At 36.6% G+C, this 23543-nt stretch overlaps 2 protein-coding genes and 1 long non-coding RNA gene across 8 annotated transcripts in view; 1 reads left to right on the forward strand and 2 right to left on the reverse strand.

The window, feature by feature from the left end:
- The window catches only part of dlx1a (distal-less homeobox 1a), a 3437-nt gene extending 353 nt beyond the window's left edge, over positions 1-3084 (reverse strand). Inside the window, exons 1-4 of the mRNA XM_073047228.1 lie at positions 2963-3084; positions 1586-2217; positions 1067-1266; positions 1-528 (exon numbers count right to left, since the gene is read on the reverse strand). The exon at positions 1-528 is cut by the window's left edge and continues 353 nt beyond it. Of these exons, the coding sequence (XP_072903329.1) occupies positions 277-528; positions 1067-1266; positions 1586-1895 (762 nt within the window). The 5' untranslated portion in view covers positions 1896-2217; positions 2963-3084 and the 3' untranslated portion in view covers positions 1-276. The remainder of the gene's footprint in view (positions 529-1066; positions 1267-1585; positions 2218-2962) is intronic.
- LOC140728469 (uncharacterized) overlaps positions 1-23543 on the forward strand; it is an 80770-nt gene that overhangs the window by 3057 nt on the left and 54170 nt on the right. The gene's annotated exons all lie outside the window — the stretch shown is intronic.
- Positions 4163-23543, reverse strand: part of metap1d (methionyl aminopeptidase type 1D (mitochondrial)) — a 130926-nt gene continuing 111545 nt past the window's right edge. For 3 of the 6 annotated variants that reach the window (XM_073047221.1, XM_073047225.1, XM_073047224.1), the window contains exons 8-11: positions 22924-23021; positions 10698-10745; positions 8110-8188; positions 4163-7962 (exon numbers count right to left, since the gene is read on the reverse strand). In XM_073047221.1, the coding sequence (XP_072903322.1) occupies positions 7878-7962; positions 8110-8188; positions 10698-10745; positions 22924-23021 (310 nt within the window). In that variant the 3' untranslated portion in view covers positions 4163-7877. Of the gene's footprint in view, positions 7963-8109; positions 8189-10697; positions 10746-21955; positions 22041-22923; positions 23022-23543 lie in introns of those variants that run through there. The other 3 variants (XM_073047223.1, XM_073047227.1, XM_073047226.1) reach the window with 2 other exon arrangements.

A 23543-nucleotide genomic window follows, 5' to 3' on the forward strand; every position in this document is an offset into this window, starting at 1 on the left:
ACTGCACTCGATACAAAGCCTGCCTATTTTTGAATAGGATGAATACAACGAAATTGTAACAAAGGCTTTCTAACTGTCCCGGGGAAGAATACCCCTGAGTCTTCTTGCCCACAGTCTGTTCTAAACGTGTTCTAGTAGAATTTTCGCCGATCTGCCAGCTGTTCGTCATTTGGAACTCGCTCCGCATCACATCTGTCCATGTCTGCTGAGAACATGGTGCGCTTCAGAAACGGCTTTCTTGGATTAGCGTCTTTGCTTTAAAAAAGGGCGGCTATTTTACATCAGTTGGGGTTGTTGCATAGATTCCTGATGCGCCGGAGGGTACCATGATGTGTAGCTGGGGATGTAGTTTCCCGGGGTCCCTGTCGAATTCTTGCCGGCAGATGAAGTGCTCCAGACCGGAGGAACTGGAGGGGAAGATCCCGATAAGCTCCTACCATTTGCAAGAGCGCTGTTTTCCAATGCGCCATTCCCCTGCTTCATCAGCTTTTTGAACTTCGAACGCTTGTTCTGGAACCATATTTTCACCTGTATAACACAATAAACACGTTTAATTATTAAAAGTTTAAAAAACACGGTAAGGAATTTTCTCAGTGTTCCGGGTTAGCTCTTCTAGACGGGCACATTTCCGAACACAGATGAAAACTATGATGTAACATTTTTAACTGTATGACGCATTTCTTTCAGTAGATTGTTGAAATGGCTTCCCAAACAATTCGACAGGTAAACATACAATTCCCGCTGCATACTCTTTAATGAACACTTGTGTGTGCGTGTGTGTACTTTGCGGCGTCCCGTCAGCAACACTTTATGAATTTGAGCTGAATTTGATTGAAATGATCCAACTTACTCGAAGGGAAAAAACACACTTGGATGTATGGTGTTGCACATAGCCTTATATTGATTTCTTAAAACTTCCCTTGAAATCCAAAGTGAAGTAAATTTGCTGGGCAGTTTATGGTTTTACTTTTTACCGATACTTGATTTTACGCGAAAGTATGAGTCATTTGATATAATGTTGGGACAAACAGATGAGCTTTGCATTTTAGTCTAATGCCTGTGTTACCTGTGTCTGCGTTAAGCCCAGAGAAGCAGCAAGTTCTGCCCTTTCAGGCAGAGCCAGGTACTGAGTTTGTTGGAACCGTCTGTTCAAAGCTTGCAGCTGCAGACTGGAATAAATGGTTCGGGGTTTGCGAATCTTTTTCCCTTTCCCATTAAACCTAACTTCCCCACTCTCCACCACGGTACCTTTATCTGACTCTGCTCCTAAAAAAAGGGGGAAAAATAGACATAACAATGCAAATCCAACACATAATTACCTTCAACACGATAACGACGCATTTAACACAGCAGTTAAAAGTTTGTCTATTTTTACCAGCGACGGTTTACGTATAATTACCCATAATTGCATGCATTGTTTATGGCATTACGCAATAAATAATTACAAAGATCAGAGGCAGAATGATGCAAACTTCTGTGCTACAAATGTTCTCGTCGGGTTGGTTCAACACTGTTATAACATACTGTCTTTCACGTATTTTACAGTAAATTAGATTTAGCAATTGACTTATCCTGCGGCTCTTACCTGTGTCCTCTAATCGTGTATGGGCCAGATTCGAGCTGTTTTGGTACGACTGCACTGAACTGATGTAAGGGTTAGCGGAATGGTTGTTCACTGAGTTAACATAGGGGTAGCCCAGAGATCGGGAGAAGGATGAAACAGTGTTGTAGGAGCTGTCATGTTGAGACTGGCCGGCAGAATGTAAACAGTGCATGGAATAATGTCCGTGAGACATGGGAGGCGACATTTGTTGACTTGGTGGTCCAAACTCCATAAAAACTGCTTTACCCGAGACAGGGCTGTTGAGGTTTTCTGACATTGTAGTCATGGTCATCGTTCGCCTCCCAGCTTGTCACTTCACGTCTTTTTCTTCTACTACTTACTCCGTCCGAGAAGGATCCCAATTTAAGCGAATCTGTTTTTTTTTCACTTTCCATTCATAAGAAAATGGAGTTTTTGGGTTGACAAAGTCGAAGCATGATGCTGTGAATACACACAAACTCGCCTGAAAGGTTTGACTCGATACCTCATGAATATTCATCAACAGAGCACGCTGATAGGCCCAATTCCACCACGTGCTCCTCTGATTGGCTACATCGATGCTCGCTTTGCCAAACCGAGGAAAAGCGTCTCAGTGAAAGCCGTGGCCTGAGTTTCTGGATAGAAAATTGGAACAGATAGTTAAGTATTTCATTTAAGAAAATGCCGCGCTTAACATTATTAATCAGATGATTCCAAACAAAACTATTTGTTACTTATGCAATTTCGCGGTTTACTTCTTCAATTGAGCACATTTTGGAAAATTCAGATGAACGCAATACGCCGCATACTTAATATAGCAATCGAAAATATTAGTTCTGACCGCGATGTCATTAATTTGAAAACCGGTTCTCAGAGCGTTTTAACTATTGCTTGAAATCACTTGTTTAAAAACTTTATGCCCAGTTTGTCAAATCGGAAAAGACTCCGTCACCTTTAAAGATCTGACATACAAAAAAAACTTGTGTTTTTTTCTTTGCCAATAACAATGATTGCACATCACAGCCTACTGCCGAGGACCTTTCATAAAGTTCAGCGAACATTCAATGATGTAAATAGTGTAAATTTTATTGCACTGAATTGGATAGTGCAGACATTTTGTACATAGTTCAATTTTCCTATCAATAGTCTATTGTTTAATTAGCTGCATTGCAACAAAGGCACTGGAGAAAAGTATATACACACACATTAGAAACGGTAACATTTTTAGTCATAAGTTCAAATTTGACGGCTGGCCGAATATTCTAAGTTTGTCCTGCTTTATGACTAAGACCGACAAACTTAAACACGGAAAGTGCAACAAAATCAAATCATTTGAAAAATTGCTAATATTATATCAAGTTTCTTTAACGATGTACTCACTTAGATGATATTTACTGATTTATTTTTAAAAAAGTATCGCTTGTGATGGAACAAAATGCATCTATCAAGAAGTGATACGGTGAAAGAACACACGTGCACGTGCAGTAGATTCGTTTGATTAAATGTCAGTCTCAAGAGCTCTGATAAACAGCTAAAGGCGCCTCCTATTAGCATAAACTCTGATGCTTAATTTTCATACGCATAATTAGCCATATATTTAACACCAATTGCATCATCCAATCCGTTCATCGTTAAACAAGTGAGCCAAGCCATCGCATGGAAATGCCTGTGTGCGGACATCAGTTTTAAAAGAATCATGTAGCATATTGATGATACACGGAGGTTTTTGAATGTCACATGCGACCTGAGAATGATATAAAATTTCTAGAAAGCCATACTTCAATTTGGGAGATTAATTGCACTGTTTTGTTTGAAGGGCGAATAAAAGGTACTTAAAATACATTTTCGGGTTTAAATACTTCACATACAGCGATAAACGGTGTAATTTGAATCCTGATGAGACTCTGGCGGTCAGTAAGTGTAAACCATGGTTGATGTAACGCAAATGCGTACAGCTGGAATAAAGAGTATTAAAAGATTAAGTGATTTTTAACACGGTGATATTTAAAAAGATATCATGCCAATTTTAACATACATTGGACATGTTATAAGTTGCATGTACTATTTCTTGCATAAATTCAATATTCGCTATGTTTCTACAGAAAACTTTTATTTTTGTGCTCTGAAATGATTTATACGGAGACTGGATATACCTACTTATTTGTATTCTAACGCTGGTCATTCTGTAATATTCAATACTGTAATAATAACAGTTAAAGAAAAGCGAGGTTCACTTCTCAAGGGTGCGCTCAGTTAATACAAACCTTGCAATCAACAAATGAGAAGCAATTTTTTAAAAGACCGCTGTAAAAGCAAATTCACCATAGTCGTGTTTCCCTTCAATATCCCTTTTTATTTGATCCTTACTCTCAGTCAGTTATGTGGTACATTTTTCTACCTGAATATTCCGTTGTAATTCGATTACTTAGAACGCGTCATTTTAAATATATATATTCGAAGGAAATGCATGTTTACCTCCAGTTATAAAAAATATATATTTTAGCATTCTGTTAAACAGGTTGCGGAGGTGAAGTGCATCGCCTCTTAGTAGCAATAAAGTGATTGCTTTGCTACTGTTCAAAGGATTCAAAGGGCTCCATGAATTCAGATTTTTGCTGTCCTGCTGTTCATAAATCTTCAGAGCATTACCAGTAGGTGAAAAGCTCCATTACCTATCAAACCATTGCTTCACCAAACGTCTCCGACTGAGAACCGCAATAAAACATTGAAGAATTGATCGTGAAAATTTGCATGTCAGCTGCAGAAACAGTGCCCAGCCTCAAATGAAATATTTAATTACAGTCAACTGCTTAGGCCTATTCTGTATTTTGAATAACTCTTCTCTTGGCCAAGCCAATTAAGCACTAAAATTGAGGCTCTACAAATTGGTATTCATACTTATTCATGTGTTAGGTTCATAAAAATATTTGTACTGTAGGCATGTTCAACATCCTTTGCTGCCAATGTAGCTTGTTAGTGTGTACTTTGTCTACAGAGACTGGAAATGTGTAAAAGGCATCCATTTAAGAGTTTACAGGCCAAAATGTGTTTTCTTTTGCAAACGAGTCTCACCAAAATTATGCATTATTTGTAAAAAGAACATATTTTAATATAACTCGTTCTTGAGAGATTAAGTTATAGAACACACTTTAACAAGGAAAAGCAATGACATCTATCACATTTATTGGATTATACGTTACATAAAACTATTAAACCACAACAGATAACGCACAAAATTGTTCTGTATTTTGAAGCAATTTTAGACATAATACAGTTTGTCTTGAATTTACAACCGTTTATTAATTATGTGTGACAATTATGATGGGGGAGTAAAAGGCAATAATTTTGCCTAGAGAGAACAAAACATGACTGCAGATATTGCGGTATTAATTATAAATACGTAATTCTCGCATTGATTTCAAGAAGCCTGTCTCCGAATCTATTGCTAACTAAAGACAGAAATATCTCGGCACCTGTTCCTGATGAAATTTACACCACGAACAGTTCAGTTGTCGATTTGGTTCAGTTCCTTTAATATTTAAAATGAACAGAGACATTTTTATCTAAAGATCTTGTAAACAGGCAGAATTAATCTGTTCTGAAAACCACTCGGGGCTGACGTGACAATCTTACTTAATTCTTCCGACGTGTGTATGATTGTGTCCAGATGCCACACGAATCCCAACAGTACTACTACCTGTTTTCATCAGTTTTTTTAAAAGCTGAGAACTATCCGAAGTTTGACGAAACATGTACATTTGAGAACTCTCAGCTCCGCTGTCGTACACATACATGACTTGCCTTTACCCCGCGTTAAAACGGTACAATTAATATCGAATCACAATCGTTTTAAAATACCAGTTAATCAAACCGTTGTTCAACATCAAAAGTATGTTTGATATAGGATCGGTCGTAATGTTTGCATTTTCACATGTATAAACAAAACACGATCTAACTTATGCTATCGTTCAGCACTTAAGCTTAGCTTATTTGAAAACATCTAGACGCAGTGTATCAGTCTGATTGACTAACTGCACACGCGTACTAAATTAATAATTTAATTACACGCACAATTAAAGTGACAAATCTCTTTTCTGCAAATTTCTGCTTTTACGACTAATTAACTTGAACCATGCCCCATACTAAAAAAGTTAAATATGAAAACAGCGATCTTATAAGAATAATGCGGATTTATTTCAACAATCATTCATTATCCCCCTCCATCAATAAACACACACCCCAATTTTACTTTTACATATGGCTCAACCTTGAAGATTTTTAAAAACATTGGTGAATATCAATCTGCAAATGAACTACAATTTTGGTGATTGGGCAAAACGGCCAAATAATTCTATACAAAGCGTTATTTTTCTGCTTGAAAGAGTCACACTTCCACTTCTCAGTATGCAACAACGACGTCCACTAACGATGAGAACGCTTTTTGTTGTATACTATTAGAAGCATTACAAAGTAATATAGCTTTCATCTTCAGCATATCCCTCCCCTCACCCGAAGTGACGACTTAATTTGTATAAATTCTGTTTTGCTGATAATAGATTTTCACAAAATCTGGGGGTGAGGGGGCGAATCGCCGTTTGCTTTAGAGTTTAAACACACATTTTACCATTCATTACAGATTGCATGAATTTTTACGGTATATTTGTATTTTAATAATTTTCATTATTTCAGTTTTTATAATAGGCAAACACTTGTAATCACCTTGGGGGCTAATGACTTTCTATTGCAGAAAAACAACTAGAAGCCCTTGTGCCGGTTGACTAACTTAAACAAAAAAAAACAATTGGTTGAAGAACAAAACACCATCCTTGGTCACATCACTGGAAAGAAATGCCGTCTGGACTCTTATTAATTCAGACAGAAGGGAAACGGATATTTAAAAATACAAATATGCTAAAACTTGGCTAATCAAACAATCTTGGCTAAGCCATAAGGAATTCCCGAAATAGATATTACATTGAAAATAATTCTAAAAATCTGAACAATCGCAAGCAATAAGTGGGATTTGTGATCACGTCTTACTTTCCCAAACATACGAACTATACTTTTACATTCTCAGGAAGTTCACAAATATGGTAAATTTCCCAATAACATTAAGTATATAAATATAAACATTCCAAGTATCACAAGGAACAGGCCAGACCGAAATTTTTGGAAGGAGTATAATAATGTTCACGACAAAAGTATAGCCTTACCATCTGGTATCTCTAGTATCGCCACTCCACTGTCCGTCCATGACTATTTACATTATAGTACATCTTTATTCGAAGATACAAGCCTTACATTTCTATAGCGGACGCGTGAAACGCAGTAATGGTGATAATCCAACATCTTCATGAGACATTAGAAATCCCGTCGTAAATTATATGTAAATAATGTGCGGTGGAGACAATTTGAGAATAAAGAGTAAACTGCGTTTTTGACATTACCAGTGCACATGTATTCCCTGGAAACAGGCATCTTGATATGAAGAATGGACGATCAATTATGAGAATATTACATAGATACAAACTTATCAAATAAGACATTCCGTGGCATCTTTAAAAGTTTAAACATTATTCCTTCATACATAAACAATGCAACTATTTGAAACATTTGAGGTGTATAAAACTACAGCAATTATTCCTTCACATGCTGTACAATTTTTTATAATTCTTGTTTTAATTGGTAATGATGTGATCTGCGGACAAAACAGTTAAAATTCTGATTAATGAAATGGTTTACAATTTGTTGGTTAATCTGTAGACACCAGCATGGGTGACGTTTTCAAAAAAATGTTATTCCTATCGTGATCAATTCAACAAAGTCGTATTTCAATGGCATAAAAGCAAAATGAACTCAATTCTTTATTTCAGCGCATACAGAAGTTCGACTTTCTCTTTGAAATAATTATCGAATTCAAACGTCAATAAGAAGTTTCTTTTTATATACCGGAGTATTCCTATTGCCAGATAATTTAGATTAACATCCTTTTCAAAGGTTTTGGAAGCTCCGTGAAACATTACAGTTATCTTGACTAGATGCAGATTTGGGTTCAACGACGTTTAAGGCAGCATTAACTGGATTATCATGTTCAAATATATTTTAAAAAGCAGTAATCTTTACATTTCAAGAACCATGCTAATAGATAAAAAGTCAAAGCGCGGGAAATTTCCAATATAGTGAAATTCGACCTGGTTTCAATGATCTTCGGCGGTGTTACCACCAGTGCGGCCTTGAAACCCTCTCCAAAGAAAGTCCTTTTATTGCATTGGATGCATCAATCCGTTTCTCCTGTTTAACTCTGATCTTCCTGCGGCAATTTGGTTAGAATTTCTGCTCCTTCTGAGGTTATTACTACAGTGTGCTCAAACTGTGCTGACCTAAAAGATAACGTTTACGTAAATGCATAAATTATTTGGGAAATAATATATCAAAGTATCTTTTAGAAGATGATTATTGGTATCAAAAACTGGTGGTATTAAACATAACTCCCGAAATAGAATAAATTAAAGCATCATTATTTGCACCTCAGATTATCGGTCGAGACAGCAGTCCACCCATCTTGTAGGATTCTAAATTCTGGAGATCCTTCCATCAAAATTGGCTCTGTAATTCAAATGATAAATACAAGGAGAGTTAGACATCGATCACAGGAAGCTGAGCTCCTAATGCCAGAAGTACTTCCCTTTCTTAACGTACACATAATGAAGCAGGGAAATCAGAACTTTAAAGGATGAAATTACTGGTGAATTAGAAGAAGCTAAGACACCAAGAAATTGGGACTGGAAGGGATATGAAAATCAAATAGTCAAGTCAGTTACATGCAAAAGCTTCTTCACTGAGAGCTGGATATGTGTGTGATATAATCCATCAGTCTAAGTTCAAGGAAAACAAATATTAGTGTTTTCAAGACATTTTTCACCATCATTAAATGTCTAATTCAGATCCAGAATTAATTTTAAAACTTTGCACTAATGCTGCTGGAATACAACGCAAAGCAACATAACTTTCTCAGCCACATGTCTGAATTGAAACTCATTTTAAGGCACATCAATCACATTACAACAGTTACTGGTGGTGCACTCTGTGTGATGGTTTCAGCTTAGCCAAACTACCTACACATTTTTATCTGTAACTGAAAAGAGAGAAACTGCAGATGCTGGAATCTAATACAAACATGAAAAAGCTGGAAATACTCAGTTGGTCAGGCAGCATCTGTGATGATAATTCACTGACCTGAAACACTATCTCTGTTTCTCTATCCACAGATACTGCCCAACTTTCTAATTACTTCCAACACTTGCTTTTAAAAGATAATTGGATGGTTGGATAGGAAAGAAAAGCACTTGCAATGAAGAACAGAACGGGGCCATTCAGTCCTTCGAGCTTCACTGTCCTTCAATGAGACAATTTTGCATGCTGGCTTCACCACTTGAAGAAATATTTTCCACTCTATTGTCTTTATTAACTCCTTTAACTTAAACAGCTCAATTAGCACCCCTAACCTTTACCTCAAAGGGATTCAGTTCAATTGAAAAGTGATCCCTTCCTCATTCATCAGCATTTATGTTTTGACAAAGATGTTTATTACTTTGCTATTTGTTCATCACTATAATATTTCAATAAATGGGCCTGAGAAACTGAATAAAACAAATATTAAACCACTTACTCTAGTCAATAGGACAGTATAACCAGAAACATTACCTCAACAGTACTCAATCCAACAAAATACATTGACAGGTTAGTCAGAATAAAACCTATCACACAAAATTTAGTATAAAAAACTAGAAACATAGAAAACCTACAGCACAATACAAACCCTTCAGCCTGCAATGCTGTGCCAAACATGTACTTTAGAAATTATCTAGGGTTACCCATAGCCCTCTATTTTTCTAAGCTTCATGTACCTGCCCAGGAGTCTCTTAAAAGACCCTATCGTATCCACTTCCACCACTATTGCCAGCAGCCCATTCCACACACACACCGCTCTCTGTGTAAAAAACTTATCCCTGACATCTCCTCTGTACATACTTCCAAGCATAAATGGAAAATTTAATTCAATCTTTAATCAGAACTTAAGAGATAGAAGCAGTAGTCATTTGTCCCTTCACGTCTATTTTCTCATTCAGTAAGAGCAAGAATTATCTTTAACTTCAATGCTGCTTTCCTGCACTGATCCCATATCCAATATTTTTTTAAATACCAAAGAAGAAAATCAACCTGTGCGTTGAATATAGTGACTGAACTGCTCTAATAATCTTGGGTTGAGAATTCCAAAGATTCACTACTTGCTGACTGAAAAACTTATTTTCAGCTCTGTCTTGAATGATGGACCCCTTATTTTCAGACGGATTCCTCATTGTAGACCAACCAGCCAGGACAAACATCAAATCAATGTGTAACCCGTCAAAACCCATAAGAATGTTCCATGTTTCAATGATATTATTCTCAGTCTTCCATACTCTGAAGTATAAGCTCAGTCTATTTAGTCTCTCTTCATATTATAAATCCACCATCCCAGGAATCAAATTCATGAACCTTTGCTGCACTCCCTCTAACAAAATTATATCCTTCCTCAAGTAAGCAGACTTACAATATTCCAGATGCAGTCTCACTGGGGGCTTTCATAATTGGAGCAAGATGTCTCTAACCCTATACAATTCCTCTTGCAATAAAGGCCAACATATTATTTGCCTTCCTAATTGCTTGCTGTATCTGCATGTTAACTTTCAGTGATTTATGAACATGGACAGCCTAATTCCTCTGAGCACCAAAACCTTTCAATGTCTCACCTCTAAAATATACTCTGCCTTTTTTATTTTACCTGCAAACTGGATGATGTTACTTTTTGACATTATATTCCATCTGCCATGTCCTTGCCTATTCATTTTCCTGACTATATCCCCCAAAGCCTCTCTGCATCCTCCTCACTTTTCATCTTGATTTTGCCTTTGCAATATTAAGGCAGAGCAATCTTATTTTATATGGAGCTTACTTACCATGTCAGTTATTTCATCTGAAAATTCATATTTTAAGTTTAGCTTTTCAATCAAATGACCTTTGGAAGTGTATTTTAAGCATTGAAAAGTCCATCAATTGTGATGACAATACTTACCAATAGTAAATGTCATTCCCTCTTCCATCAGCAGATCATTTGTATTTGCTATTATAATGACAGAAACAATTTTTGAGTTTCATTTGATTACCTAAGATAAATATCTAACAACCAGACATGGTATACAGTGATGACAGTTCTTACATGTAGTTATTTAACAATTTATTTACATATACTTTGTAATTAATCAAAATCTTTAAGAAAATCTGAACAATTCAATTTGTCTTCAAATGTGCATAAGCCACATATTCTGCTTAAAACTGAATAGCGGAAACACTTAGACCACAACAATGCAATGCAAACACTTATTTGTCTTTGTCGTGTAAAGCACAGATAAACTTCAATCTGTAATCATTTCTCTTAGTTGACTAAAGTACAGGGCAAAGAGCACAGATTACTATACTCATTATTACTAGTTTCTTACTGCGGTTTCTGGAAAAAGAGGGCAAAACTGGATCAAAGGTAGGACATTCAAAAACAAGCATGGAAAGCAGGCAAATGAGTGTGGAAGTCAGAGACAACACATTTGAGCAAAAAGAAGCCTGAGAGAATTTAATTGTTTGTACTTTGATGCTAATGGTCTGGAAAATGAAGGTGAGGGCACAGAAGCAAATGTAGAATTATGGCATGATGAGCAGAAAAAGTGGTATCTTAATATTCCTGGTTACAAGGTTTTCATATAAGGTACAGGGAGGGACCAAGAAGTCTGTGTGTGTTGGAAGGGGGGGTGGGGTGGGGAGAGAAAGAGTTCCAGTAATATTAGTTAAGGAAACAATTAGAGCTGTAAGGAGAAATTACATTAGGCCACATTGTTTGAAATGGGGAAAATTACATTGCTAGAAGTGTATTAAATGCCTCAAAGAATTTGAGGGAAATATAGAGCAAGTATGGAGGGAAATTTCTGAGAAATGCCAAAGGAACGTAGTCAGAAACCTTAACCCTAATACAACTGGGTCATTAACCAAGAAAAGGAGAATACTTGTACAGTATTCATGAGAAAATTTTAAGTTGTATATTGCAATCTCAGAAAAAGAATAAATGACTGCCTTAGAACCCAAGTGGAAAGGATGGTAGTGGGAGAACCTATTAGAAGTTGTGATCATACGTTAATTAAACTTAAAAAAGGACAAATGTAGATCAAGTCCTAGCTGATGGAGCCTGCTTATAACAGATAATCAGGCTCATCAGCTCAACTTCCATGTTGACCAAGTTGCCTGCTGAAGCTGATCCCCCACTTGCCTGTGTTTAGCCCATACCCCCACCCCCAAACCTTTCCTATTCAAGTAGCTGTCCAAATGTCTTTTAAATGTTGTAACTGTACCTATTCCTACCACTTCCTCTGGCAGTTTGTCCCACATACCCACTATCCTCTGTGTGAAAAAGTTGTCTCTCAGGTCCCCTTTAAATGTTTTCCCTCTCACTTTCAATCTATGCCCTATATTTTTAGAATTCCCTAACCGGTTAAAAGGACCTTATCTTTGTCCTTCATGATTTAAAAACAATTCTATAAGGTCACTTCTCAGCCTCCTATACCTATCCAATTAACTTATTTGAACTTTTGAATCGGTATGGGTAGCACATTTACTGTGATCTACATAGACTTTTGGACGGTTCACTACATGCTAAATTGCTTCTCCTTATAACTCAAGCCCTCCAGTTCCAGCAATATCCTTGTGAATTGTTTCAGCGTAGCTAATAGTTTCTGCATATGTTCCATAGCTAGGCATCCAGAATTGCCCACAGTGTAGTCTCACCAATATCTTGTGCAGTTGTAACATGATCTTATAATCTTTTTTGATTACAGGCATGGTGCCAGAAGAATGGAAGATTATTAACTTAGTTTGTTTAGAGAAAGGAGAAAGGAATAAATTAGCTATAGATCAGGATTGGAGAGAGATTGGAAAGGCTGGGATTGGTTTCCCTGGAGTGAAGCAGACTGCGAGGTGACCTGATAACAGTATATAAAATTATGAAAGTCACAGGTAGGATAGATAAGCAGAATCTTTCTTCCATAACAGGGATAACTAAGAGCACATAGATTTAAGGTGAGAGGAAGGAGTTTTAAAGGAAATCTAAGGAAGATTTACATATAGGGAGTTGTAGATACCTTGAACTCACTGTCTGATATGGTGAAATCAGATATAATCCATATGTTTATAAGGCATATAGGCGGGCATTTGAATACTTTTTAAAACATTTATTGGGTTACAGCATGGAACAGGTCCTTCTCGCCCTTCTAGCCACACCACGCAGCAACCCCTGAATTAACCACAGCCTAATCACGGGACAATTTACAATGACCAATTTACCTACCAACCAGTGTGTCCTTGAGCTGTGGGAGGAAACCGGAGCACCTGGAGGAAACCCATCCAGTCTTGGGGAGAATGTACAAACTCCTTATAGATGGCAACAGGAATTGAACCTATGTTGCTGATACTGTAAAGTGTTATGCTAACCACTACCTTACCATGCCCTAAAGAAGCACTGATGGATGCAAGCAGGCAACAAGGTTGATATTGACAGGCAAAGTGCCCATTTCTGTGCTGTATTGCTCTAGGACTGATGTGGGTCGGCCTAATTTCAGTGGTGAGAAAATTACAGGAAAACATTCTCAGAGGCTGCATAAATCAGAATTTAGAGAAATACAAATAATCTGGCACAAGCCATACTGGTTTGTTAAGGTATCTAATTAACTGATTTGAACATTTGATACGGTATGGGTAGCACATTTACTGTGATCTACATAGACTTTGGCATGGTTCACCACATGCTGCATTGATCAGAAAAGTCAAAGCCCTCATAGTTCAAAAGAAAGTGAGTAGTTGGATTTAAACATGGCAGCAGGAGAAGGCAAAGTGGAATTGTCATTGGATTTCAGTGATCAAAGGACTGCAGGCACTGGAGCTCCACAGGAGTCAGTATGGCGGCTCCTGTCCTTGGTGAGATATATTAGAGATTTTGATTTAAATGCAGGGGCCATGATTAAGTTGTCTGCTGATGGTACTGAAATAAATAGTGTTATGAGGAAGAAGGTTCCAGGATGCTGGTGGATACCAGTGAACTGGAGTAAACATAAACGTGGCAAATGGAATACAACCTAGAGAAGCATTAAGGTAATGCATTTAGTAAGGCCAACAACACACACTAAGTGAAGGGCAGTGTGCTAATGGAATCTTGCAGTGAAAGTCTGCAGGTGCCTTAAGGTTGCACGAGAGGTGGCTTAGCTGGAAAATTTAGTGCTATCAGCTGAGTTGAAGTACAAGAGACCATGCTAGAACAATACAAAAAATACTGATTAGGCCAGTTAAATAGTGTACTGATTGGTCATCAGAAAACAGGAAAATAAAGAAAATGAGTTACGAGGACACTTCCAGGATTAGTGGATCATGGATATGCAGAGTGACTGACTAGTCCGGGATTGCTTTTGGTACAGAGAACACTGACAGGAGATTTAATTGAAATATGAGAATCTACATAGCATGAACAGGTAAATCCTTTTCCATTGGTGAGGAGCTAGAATGATAACAATTTAAGAAAAGGTTAAAGGAATGCTATAGGAAATGTTGTCACTCAAGGAGTAGTAGAGGTCTCAAATTCACTTTCTGCAAGGAGAAGAGAAGCAGACTCATTCATCATTTGAAACATACTGAAGAGCATTGAAGAGCTCTAACTGAGGGCTACTGACCAAGAACTGGGAAACAGCTGCTTTTCTGAACAACGTGGACATGATAGACCTTCTGTGATACAAATTTCTATGACTCAATAACATTCATTAACACAGCGTGTGGTCATTGTTTGGAATGTATTGTGCCAAGGGATAGTAAAAAGACATTCAATAGTAACTCACGAAAGGGAATTAGTGAGATGTGACATAGCTGGAGCATTGTGGCGAAAGAGCAAGGAAGTGGCAGTTGCTGGATAGCTCTTTCAATGAGTCAACACAGGCACGATGGGCTGAATGGCCTCCATTTGAACTACTAAAGCATATAATTCTATACAAATCAAAAGTTAGCCTCAATTTTGAATTTCCCTTCATTCAATGTTGTGCACTCTAATTATTGCCAGTTTATTGAATCGCAGCAAAGCCAAACCAGCTAATATCCCTGGCATCACTAGACAGGTGTAGGCAAGAGTTAAATATTGTGCAAGATTGTTGATGGTTGAGCTAGTCACAGCATTTTATAAAACTTATCAAAATATTTATTCCGATCACTGATAAAAGAAGTTAGACGCAGAAGTATCCAGAGTGAATTTCTGATTTATACTGGATTGGATAATCTGATTTGGTTACATATGTATTTGCTGCAACTGAGATGCTCAGTAACCCTCAGCTAAGCAGGGAATTTTTGACCTATGTTCTGAGGAAAAATCTGCCAGGATTTCTACTGCTAGTAATTACTGAGTGATTCATAACAGTAATGATTCCATGCAGACTTTACTTGATGGCAAGATAGAGCTAAACTGTGACCCCTTCATTGTTCAACGGCCCTGCCAAAGTGAGAACCCACATGAATAACTGAGTGAGGTAATGGAGCATGCATGGGACTAGATCCCAGCAGTTAACAGCTTTAAGATTGGAGAGGGGAGAAAGCTAACAAAAAAAACCAAAAAAAAATCAATTATGTTGAAAGCAAAGCCACCCAATGAATCAAGGGATTAGAAACTATTACAATAAGAAATCTCTAAATTCCTGTCACCCTGTATGGATGCAAAGAGCAGCCACATAAATCGGTGGTGGCGCATTTATCACATTTAAATTCCAGAGGCCACCACAGTCTGGTGAGATCTACTTTTGACAGTATATGTAGTTTTCCGAAACTTCTTACTGCAATAACTTATGATCCCTTGATTCAATCTGTTGTTGCAGTTAACATCATTTTTTGTGCCACATTTCTTTCCTTCTCTTAATATGATGCAGTTATTTCCCAGCAGGTCAAATTTAGGGAGCCATAGGGAGGGAGACAAGTAAGCCGAAGAGAAAATCAATTTTATGTTTAAGGAACACAGATATATATGGCATCACATTTTCTACATAACTTGTCAAATCTTCAGTGGAGTCTAATGTTATACTTGGAAAATAATCACATATGAGGAACATCAATTATAAGTATTTCTTGTCTATTAACAAACTGAATTTAGGAGCTCAATAATCTGGTCAACTTCATGTAATATCAATGAAGAGGGAAAAAGTTAAAGCTGATCAGAAATAAAGGAACCTTATCTTCAAAGTTAATTAGATAAATTATATTTTTGCACAGACTATCAGCAAATCAAATGTAATACAGAGAAGTATATAGTGTTACACTGGAAGAAAATAATGACTAACATCTCATCTCCATAAATCAACCACAGCAGATTCAAGACAAAAGGAATCTACAATTAGGTGGATTTCACCATCAGTATGTCCAGTCATTCCACAGCAGTATTTAACACTGAAAACAGACTGGTGACCTACACTGGGAAATCAATAGAATATGAAATGGAGAATGTCACACTGAAAATCTAAAATCTTTGGTCAGAACATAACTCAATTACAATTTTGGTCATGGAGACACAAAGGAAGCATTGAAGTCTGGAAGTGGTGCGGAAAAGAGCCATAAGGTTGATCCCAGTGTCAGAAAATGAGTTATGAGAAAAGAAAGGAGAAATGCCTTGAAATGTGATAATTAAAAGAGAAGCTTGCTAATGTACATACTAGTAAATAGAACAGAAAGCTAATTATGGAACACTACTTTGTAAAACCATGAAAAAGAGCTCAAATTAGTGAAATGTAAATCCGAGACTAGTGGAAAATCTGCCCATGAAGATCAAAGAAAACACATAGAAGAATTGTGACAAAAACTCTAGAATCTAAGTAAAAATGATGAGACTAACACTTTTTTAAAATGGAGAACCTAAGATGAACTGTGTACCTATCTTTTGAGATTTAACAGTGTATACCAAAATAGAGACCTCAGTTATTGTATAAAATAGGAAACTCACATATTGCACAAAAACACGCAAGTGTGGAAATTACTGTATATAATTACTCTCGAAACACTCAACAAATACATTATACCATAGCTAACAAAATATGTATTCACAGTCAGACACTGTGATCAGGACAACATGATATATGAGTGCCAATTTGCAATTTAGTAGTTTTATATTACAAAATTGGCACCAGTGCAAATTTGGCACTTCATGTAATAAAATCAACATAAACATTTTCAAATAAGAAAAGACATTACACCATTGACTTCTACACCAATCAGAAAATATAAATATCTGATCTGTTTGCATGTCCAAGTTCTTTAAACCATTTGAAATTATTTCAACAATTTGAGGTAACAAAACAGGAAATAATTCTCCAAGTTTTGTTGGCTGAATCTGTAAAATTGTCTGATTAAAACAGTCTGATTCACTGCTGATTAAAAAAAAAGAACACTGTTGAGATTTTAGCAAATGATGCAGTACTGGAATTATAACTGGCCTTACCGAGAATGAATCTATTCTGTTCAAGGCCGGCCACCACATTAAAGGAAGAAGAATAAACCACCACAATACAGAGAAACCTAGTTGGTCCATATATCATAAGAGTAAATTCTTGATCTAACCATGCACAATTGTAAAAATAGTTGCCATTTTGTATCTTTACCATTTAAAGAGTAAGAGAACTGTTAAAAGTTCCAAAAGTCTCAGAGGAACACAAATTAGATTGAACAAGATTCCTCCATGGTCCACAAATATAAAGGACATTTACGTTTCAGAGGGTTACAGAAGAAGAATAAAACTTAGACAAATGATTACTGGTGGATTGCTGATCAAGAAAACAGAAGATGAATTATTACAGTAAAATGGATAAAAGACATTTAGACTAGAAAATCACAGTAAGATTTGCAACTGACTAAACAAGACTGTGCTCAAAATATAACCAAGCAACAATATAACCTCTGGATTAATTATTATAAACCACCATTCAATTAAAATGCATATTGCTGAAGGTAAAAATTCTAATTCACATCACTGAGTCATACAGTAAACATGAAATACACAACCTCATTCTATTTAGTTAAATGAAGCAAAAACAGAGAATTCGGAAGGAGAAACCTCGTACCTAAAAAAGACAGAGCAATACTTATCCGAAATTCCAAGATCCAAAAACTTATGAAATCCAAAATTCTTTTTGGGTGTTGACATGATGTCACAAATGAAAAATCCCACAAGGCACTGGGAGGATTCCCAAGTAATGCACAAATCTCTGCCCACACAGACAGTTCTGAGAAGTAACCTCACAGAAGTTAATGAAAAATAGAAGAACACTGCAAAAAGCGAAAAATTAAGGTCTTTATCGTGTATTGAAAGAGTGGATTCATCAGAGTGAACATATGCCCCTCAATGGTATGCTGATTGTAAAACAAGCAAAGATCTATCATGACAAACTGAAAATTGAAGGTAATTGTGAATATTCAAAAGGGTGGTTGCAGAAATTTAAGAAAAGACAAGGCATTACATTTTTAAACATTTGTGGTGATAAGCATCTGCTGATCATGAAGTAGCAGTGAAATTCATTAAGAGTTTGCCAAGTTTGTCACCGATGGAAATCTAACATGCCAAACGTGTCAGTACATATGTGTAATGAACAAGTGTAAGACATAGACTGCTTATCAGTAGCATATAAATTCAGAGTTGGGAAAGATGACGATGCCAAACAGCCACTGACTGTCCACCTGGGTGGCCAAGTTACCAGTGATAGCTTACCTTTCTGATGGTTCAATGTATACATTATTATTTCATGCACAAAATTATTAAAATATTATATAAAACAACCTTCAGGGTATTTGTATAAGCTATATATGTAATGTAAATAGTTTCATGTTTAGATGTGGATCACATCCCTAAAGTATTTCATTATATATATGCAAATATTCCAACATCCAAAAAAAATTCTGAAATCCAAAACACTTCCGGCCCCAAGCATTTCGGATGAGGGGTGCTCAACCTGGTATTATATTTTGGATCCAGTCTTAAAAACTGTTCAGCACTTCTTCTCAGTTATGAAATGAAAATATCTATAGCAGTATTGAAAGTCTTAAACAAAAAATGGGTGGGTTTACTTAATTACTGTAGGTGTTCAACTTTTCTACATTCTTACACTATTATTCACTGCAATGTAAGGTACACAATCACAAATCTCGAGGCACATATTTAATATAGCTTTAGAGCAAAATAATGACAAGTTTGAATAAAATGCCATGGGGTAACAGAAGCACTTGTGTAGATTTGGGGATAGGAGAGAACCCATTTTTTTAAAAAAAGAAATTTATCTTCCACAGTATAACCTTGAAACTGTGAAAACTACACCATCTTACAACAAAAATTTTATCACTACTCAGTGCATGGATGCACAGTTTTCCCTCAGTAACACCTTCAAGCATGAATTACTACTATCTGCTTGCTGTGGTTATAAGCATATTGTATTATGTATCAGAAGATACATATTATAATGTGCAAAATTATTCTTCACCGATCATGGAAACAACATACAGTAAAGATTTGGATATACATGTAACCTTGTGGGCAGGACTTGTATTTAAAGGATAACTTGCCAGGAAAACATCTTTGAACATTCTACACTGAGAGGTTCTTCAAGTGGCATACGCCTAATCTGTCCACAAGCTGCCAAGAGGGTGTATTGCCTTTTTCTGATAAATGTAAAATCTAAGCCAAACAAGGAGGACTTACTTGATTTTCTCTTAGAATTTTCCATTGAGAAAAATGAATTACAGAATGACAGTCATGAAAGACAAACCTTTAAAGCAGGCAACCTGCTTTCCTAGTCATTTTATAACATATCAAAAATTTAAAACTTAATTATCATATTATCAATCATTTTAATAGTTAATAATCTGCAAAACATTAGTTCTTGTCTCATATTTCTTTGCAGTGTAATTGGCAACTGTGTCTGTTGTCTACACCTGTTTGGAATCACCTCATAAATCTCTCCACCTCTCCTTATTTAGAACATAGGTCTTTGATTAAACATTAGCTCTCTTTGTCCTGGATGTCATCTTCTTATAAGGATCCATTTAAATTTTGCTTGAGAATAACTTCCTTGAGTATTTAAGAAGATTTCAATCATGCTAAAGATAACAAATAAATGTAAATTGTTGTTTTAAATATGTTTATTTAATCTTCTAGTACTTCCAACAGATTTTTATTACAACACAATAGTAACCTTAACTCTGCACCCCTCCCTGTCTCTCACCCTACCATTTCAGTTTGACAAACATGCTAGTTTTACTCCTGAGATTAAGATTCATGATTTGAGCTTTGATATACTGTCTTTACAAATGTCTGAGAGTTCAGCACTCTAGAATGCTACTCTTTTGTCCTTCAGCAATACTTGCAATAGCAGTCAAAATGTTTTTCTTTGATCCTCTTCTTTGTCCGTACACACACTGTAGGAAGCTTAGTGCCCTTTCATGCTGTTATTTCACCCTGGTTGGTGCCTGCATGTGTGTTAAGTTTGCCAAACATAAAAACCTACCCTCAAAAGAATGTGCACTGGAAATTTGAAATGCAAATTTACAGAAAATAAGTGATGAGAGAAAAAGGAGGGAAATGATTTCAAAAGGAAAAGAAAATAAAAGGAGAAAGAAAAATGAACACACAAGACATACACAACTACAGACATGAATGATGTATACAGAATGTGACAAATATAGATCAGAGACATACATAAAGATTGACAGATATCCAGAAAGAAATAAGCAGGAAGTTCAAAGCCCAGAGAAGTGACCCAAAATTATTTTGGCAGTGGTTGTAAACATCAGAGGCAAACACAGTTGCAAGCATAAAAAGGCTTAGTGAAAATATAATACAGCAGAAAAAGAGAAAAACAATACAGTTTTATATTTTCAATTTCCAAGATAAAGTTCTTGCTGGTAAGAAATTTTATTGTTGCAAGTTCAATTGTGTTTGAGAAAGTGAGGGTGAACTACCACTTTCAAACACCACGGTCCTCTGGCGAAGATACTGCTGGGATGGGAGTTCCAGGTAATATATTTCCAGGACACAATGGTGTGTGCTGTGTAAGGGACCATGAACCTAAGTTCTTGTTATTCCTGGTAGCAGAGGTCACGAATTTGGAGGTTGCTGTTGGAACTGCCAAATTGAGTAAGTGCAGTGGATGGGACAAAATGCAGCAACTGTGTGTTGGTAGTGGGTGGAATTATTGAATGCTTAGATGTGAAACCAGTCAAGCACGTTGCTTTGTTAAAGGCGGTGTTAAGTTTCTTGCACATCTTTGGAGCTTCACTCATCCAGACAAGTGGTCAGCATTGTATCACACTCCCAGCTTGCACTGGATGGAAGGTGGAAAGGTTTTGGGGTTATCAGAAAGTGAGCCAGAGTAGAAAAGCCAATCTCTTGCTTGCCCTTGTAGCCAAACTTTTTATGAGGCTGGTCCAGTTTAGGTTCTAGTCAATGGTGATATTCCACAATACCGACAGTGGATATTTGGTGATGGCAAGGTTATTGAACTGAAGCAAGCCTATCATGTTGAGATGATTATTTCCTAGCATGTCTGCAGCATTAATTTTACTTGCCACTTTTCAGCACCAGTCTGAATGTTGTCTGAATTTTCCTTTCTGCAGGTGTGTGTGCTTCATTTGCCGAGATGCAATTGAAATTGAGTATTATTGCAATCATTAGTAAATATCCTTATTTTCAACACAAGTGATTCCGCAGATCCTGGAAATCCAGAGCAACGCTTACAAGATGTTGGAGAAACTCAGCAGGCCAGGTACCATCTACAGAAATGAATAAATAGTTGATGTTTTGGGCCGAGACCTTTCATCAGTCCTGAAATCTTCCCCTCCTTGATGCTCACTGAATTTAATTTTACCACTACTCAAATGCTACACTCAATCAAAAGCTGCCTTAATATCAAATGCAGTCACTTGCATCTCATCTTTAGATGTCAGCTCTTTGCTGCACCTTTTTCCAAGACTATGATGAGGTCTGAAGCAATCCTGCAAAATCTGAACTGGGTATTGGTAAGCAGATTATTGGTGAGCAAGTGATATGTTATAGTAATATCACCTCCATTGCTTAGCTTATTATTAAGAGTTGACTGATTCAATAGCAATTAACAAAATTGCACTTATCCCACATTTTGTAAACAGGACAATTTTCCACATTGTTGAATAGATGACAGTGTTTTAATTATCCAGGAACAGCTTGCCTAGATGCCCAACTAGTTCTGGAGTGCATATCTACAGCTGGGATGTCCAAAGGCTTGTCCAGGGCTCACAGCCAGTTCTTATTATCACAACAGTGAATTGCTTGGCTGAAGAATAGCTGAAGAAGGAAACATATGCTTCATCCTGTTACCACTGCAAGCAAATGGATGGTTAAAAAATGTTCATTTTTATCATTAGCACTTACAGTATTGTACAAAAGTCATAGGCAGATGTAAAAAATTCTGTAAAGCGAAGATGCTTTCAAAATAATGAAATGGAAGGTTTCTAAATATCAAAAACATTACAAGAAAGAGCAGTAAACAGCAAAAAAAAATCAAATCAATATTTGGCTTTGCCACCCTTTGCCTTTAAAATTGCATCAATTCTCTTAGGTACACTGTTGTGCAGTTCTAAAAGAAAATCAGCTGATAAGTTGTTCCAAGCATCTTAGAGAACGTGTCACAGTTCTTCTGCAGACTTTGGCTGTCTCACTTGCTTCTGTCTCTCCCAGACAGCCTCAATGATGTAGAGGCCACACCACCTGAAAACTCTAGGGTGCCTAAGACTTTTGCATTCTACTGTACATGCTAGGTTCCATCATTGTTGAGGATGGAGATGTTCATGCATAGAGCCTTATCGTCCTTAATTGGTTATTGCCATTCACAACTACTGTAGATGCAACAGAACTACATAGCTTTGATCTATTCCGCTGGGCATGTTATTGCTTAGCTCTGTTTATTGCATGTTGATTTTTAAATTGAGCATGCATTTAGTCCTGTGTTGCAGCTGCACCATGTTTAAGTATGGTTGATACTGCTTCTAGTATGCCCATCTGCACACCTCAAAACACCAAGGCTTATCTTAGAGTGTCGGAACTGCCAACCATTAATTTGCAGATTTTGCTGGCAATTAATAATAAAGAGAAACATTTTGATTAAAAAACTTTTACAAGTAGTTAAGTAAATGTTATTGAACTTGAGCAATCAAAGTGAAAAACTTACCATGATGCCAAATTTCAGGATGTCCATGAAAATATGAGCCTATCCCATGGCCAATGAAATAAGGACAAACTTGCAATCCACTGGAATGCGCTATCTCGCTATAAATACAACAAAAGAAATAAATCAAATTTTATAGATTAGCATAGAAATCTGGAAGACAATACAACAGCTTTTGTGAATTATTTTTTACAGGTTCTCTCTTCTTGCTGTGTTTTAGGGAAAAATAAAATCAATCTTTATCAGTACCACTTTTTCTTGATTTGTTCTTCATTTTGGTAGGGGAAGGGCATCAAATAATTCCAATTTCATCTTGCTGAATGCCTAGAAATAGCCGGTCTATTTATTTTCTGGGAAATCCAGGAGCATCATTATTGACAAAAGTAGGTCAACCTGCATGCTAACTGATGATGTTCTAGTTTATAACAATGATTAATAGTTGAATATCTGAGATACATAAAGGAGCATTTATTAATACCTCTTCCATGAAAAATAATTGATGGAAATTATTAGCCTGTCATGTCATTCTACTTAGTTCATGAATGTACTGCCTTGGGATTTACAAGAACAAGGTGGTGTTCAACATTCTGAGTGGAAATACAGTATGAAGCCACTTTCTGGAT

The sequence above is a fragment of the Hemitrygon akajei genome, chromosome 5 (genome assembly GCF_048418815.1).
Source record: "Hemitrygon akajei chromosome 5, sHemAka1.3, whole genome shotgun sequence".
Lineage (NCBI taxonomy): Eukaryota > Metazoa > Chordata > Chondrichthyes > Myliobatiformes > Dasyatidae > Hemitrygon > Hemitrygon akajei.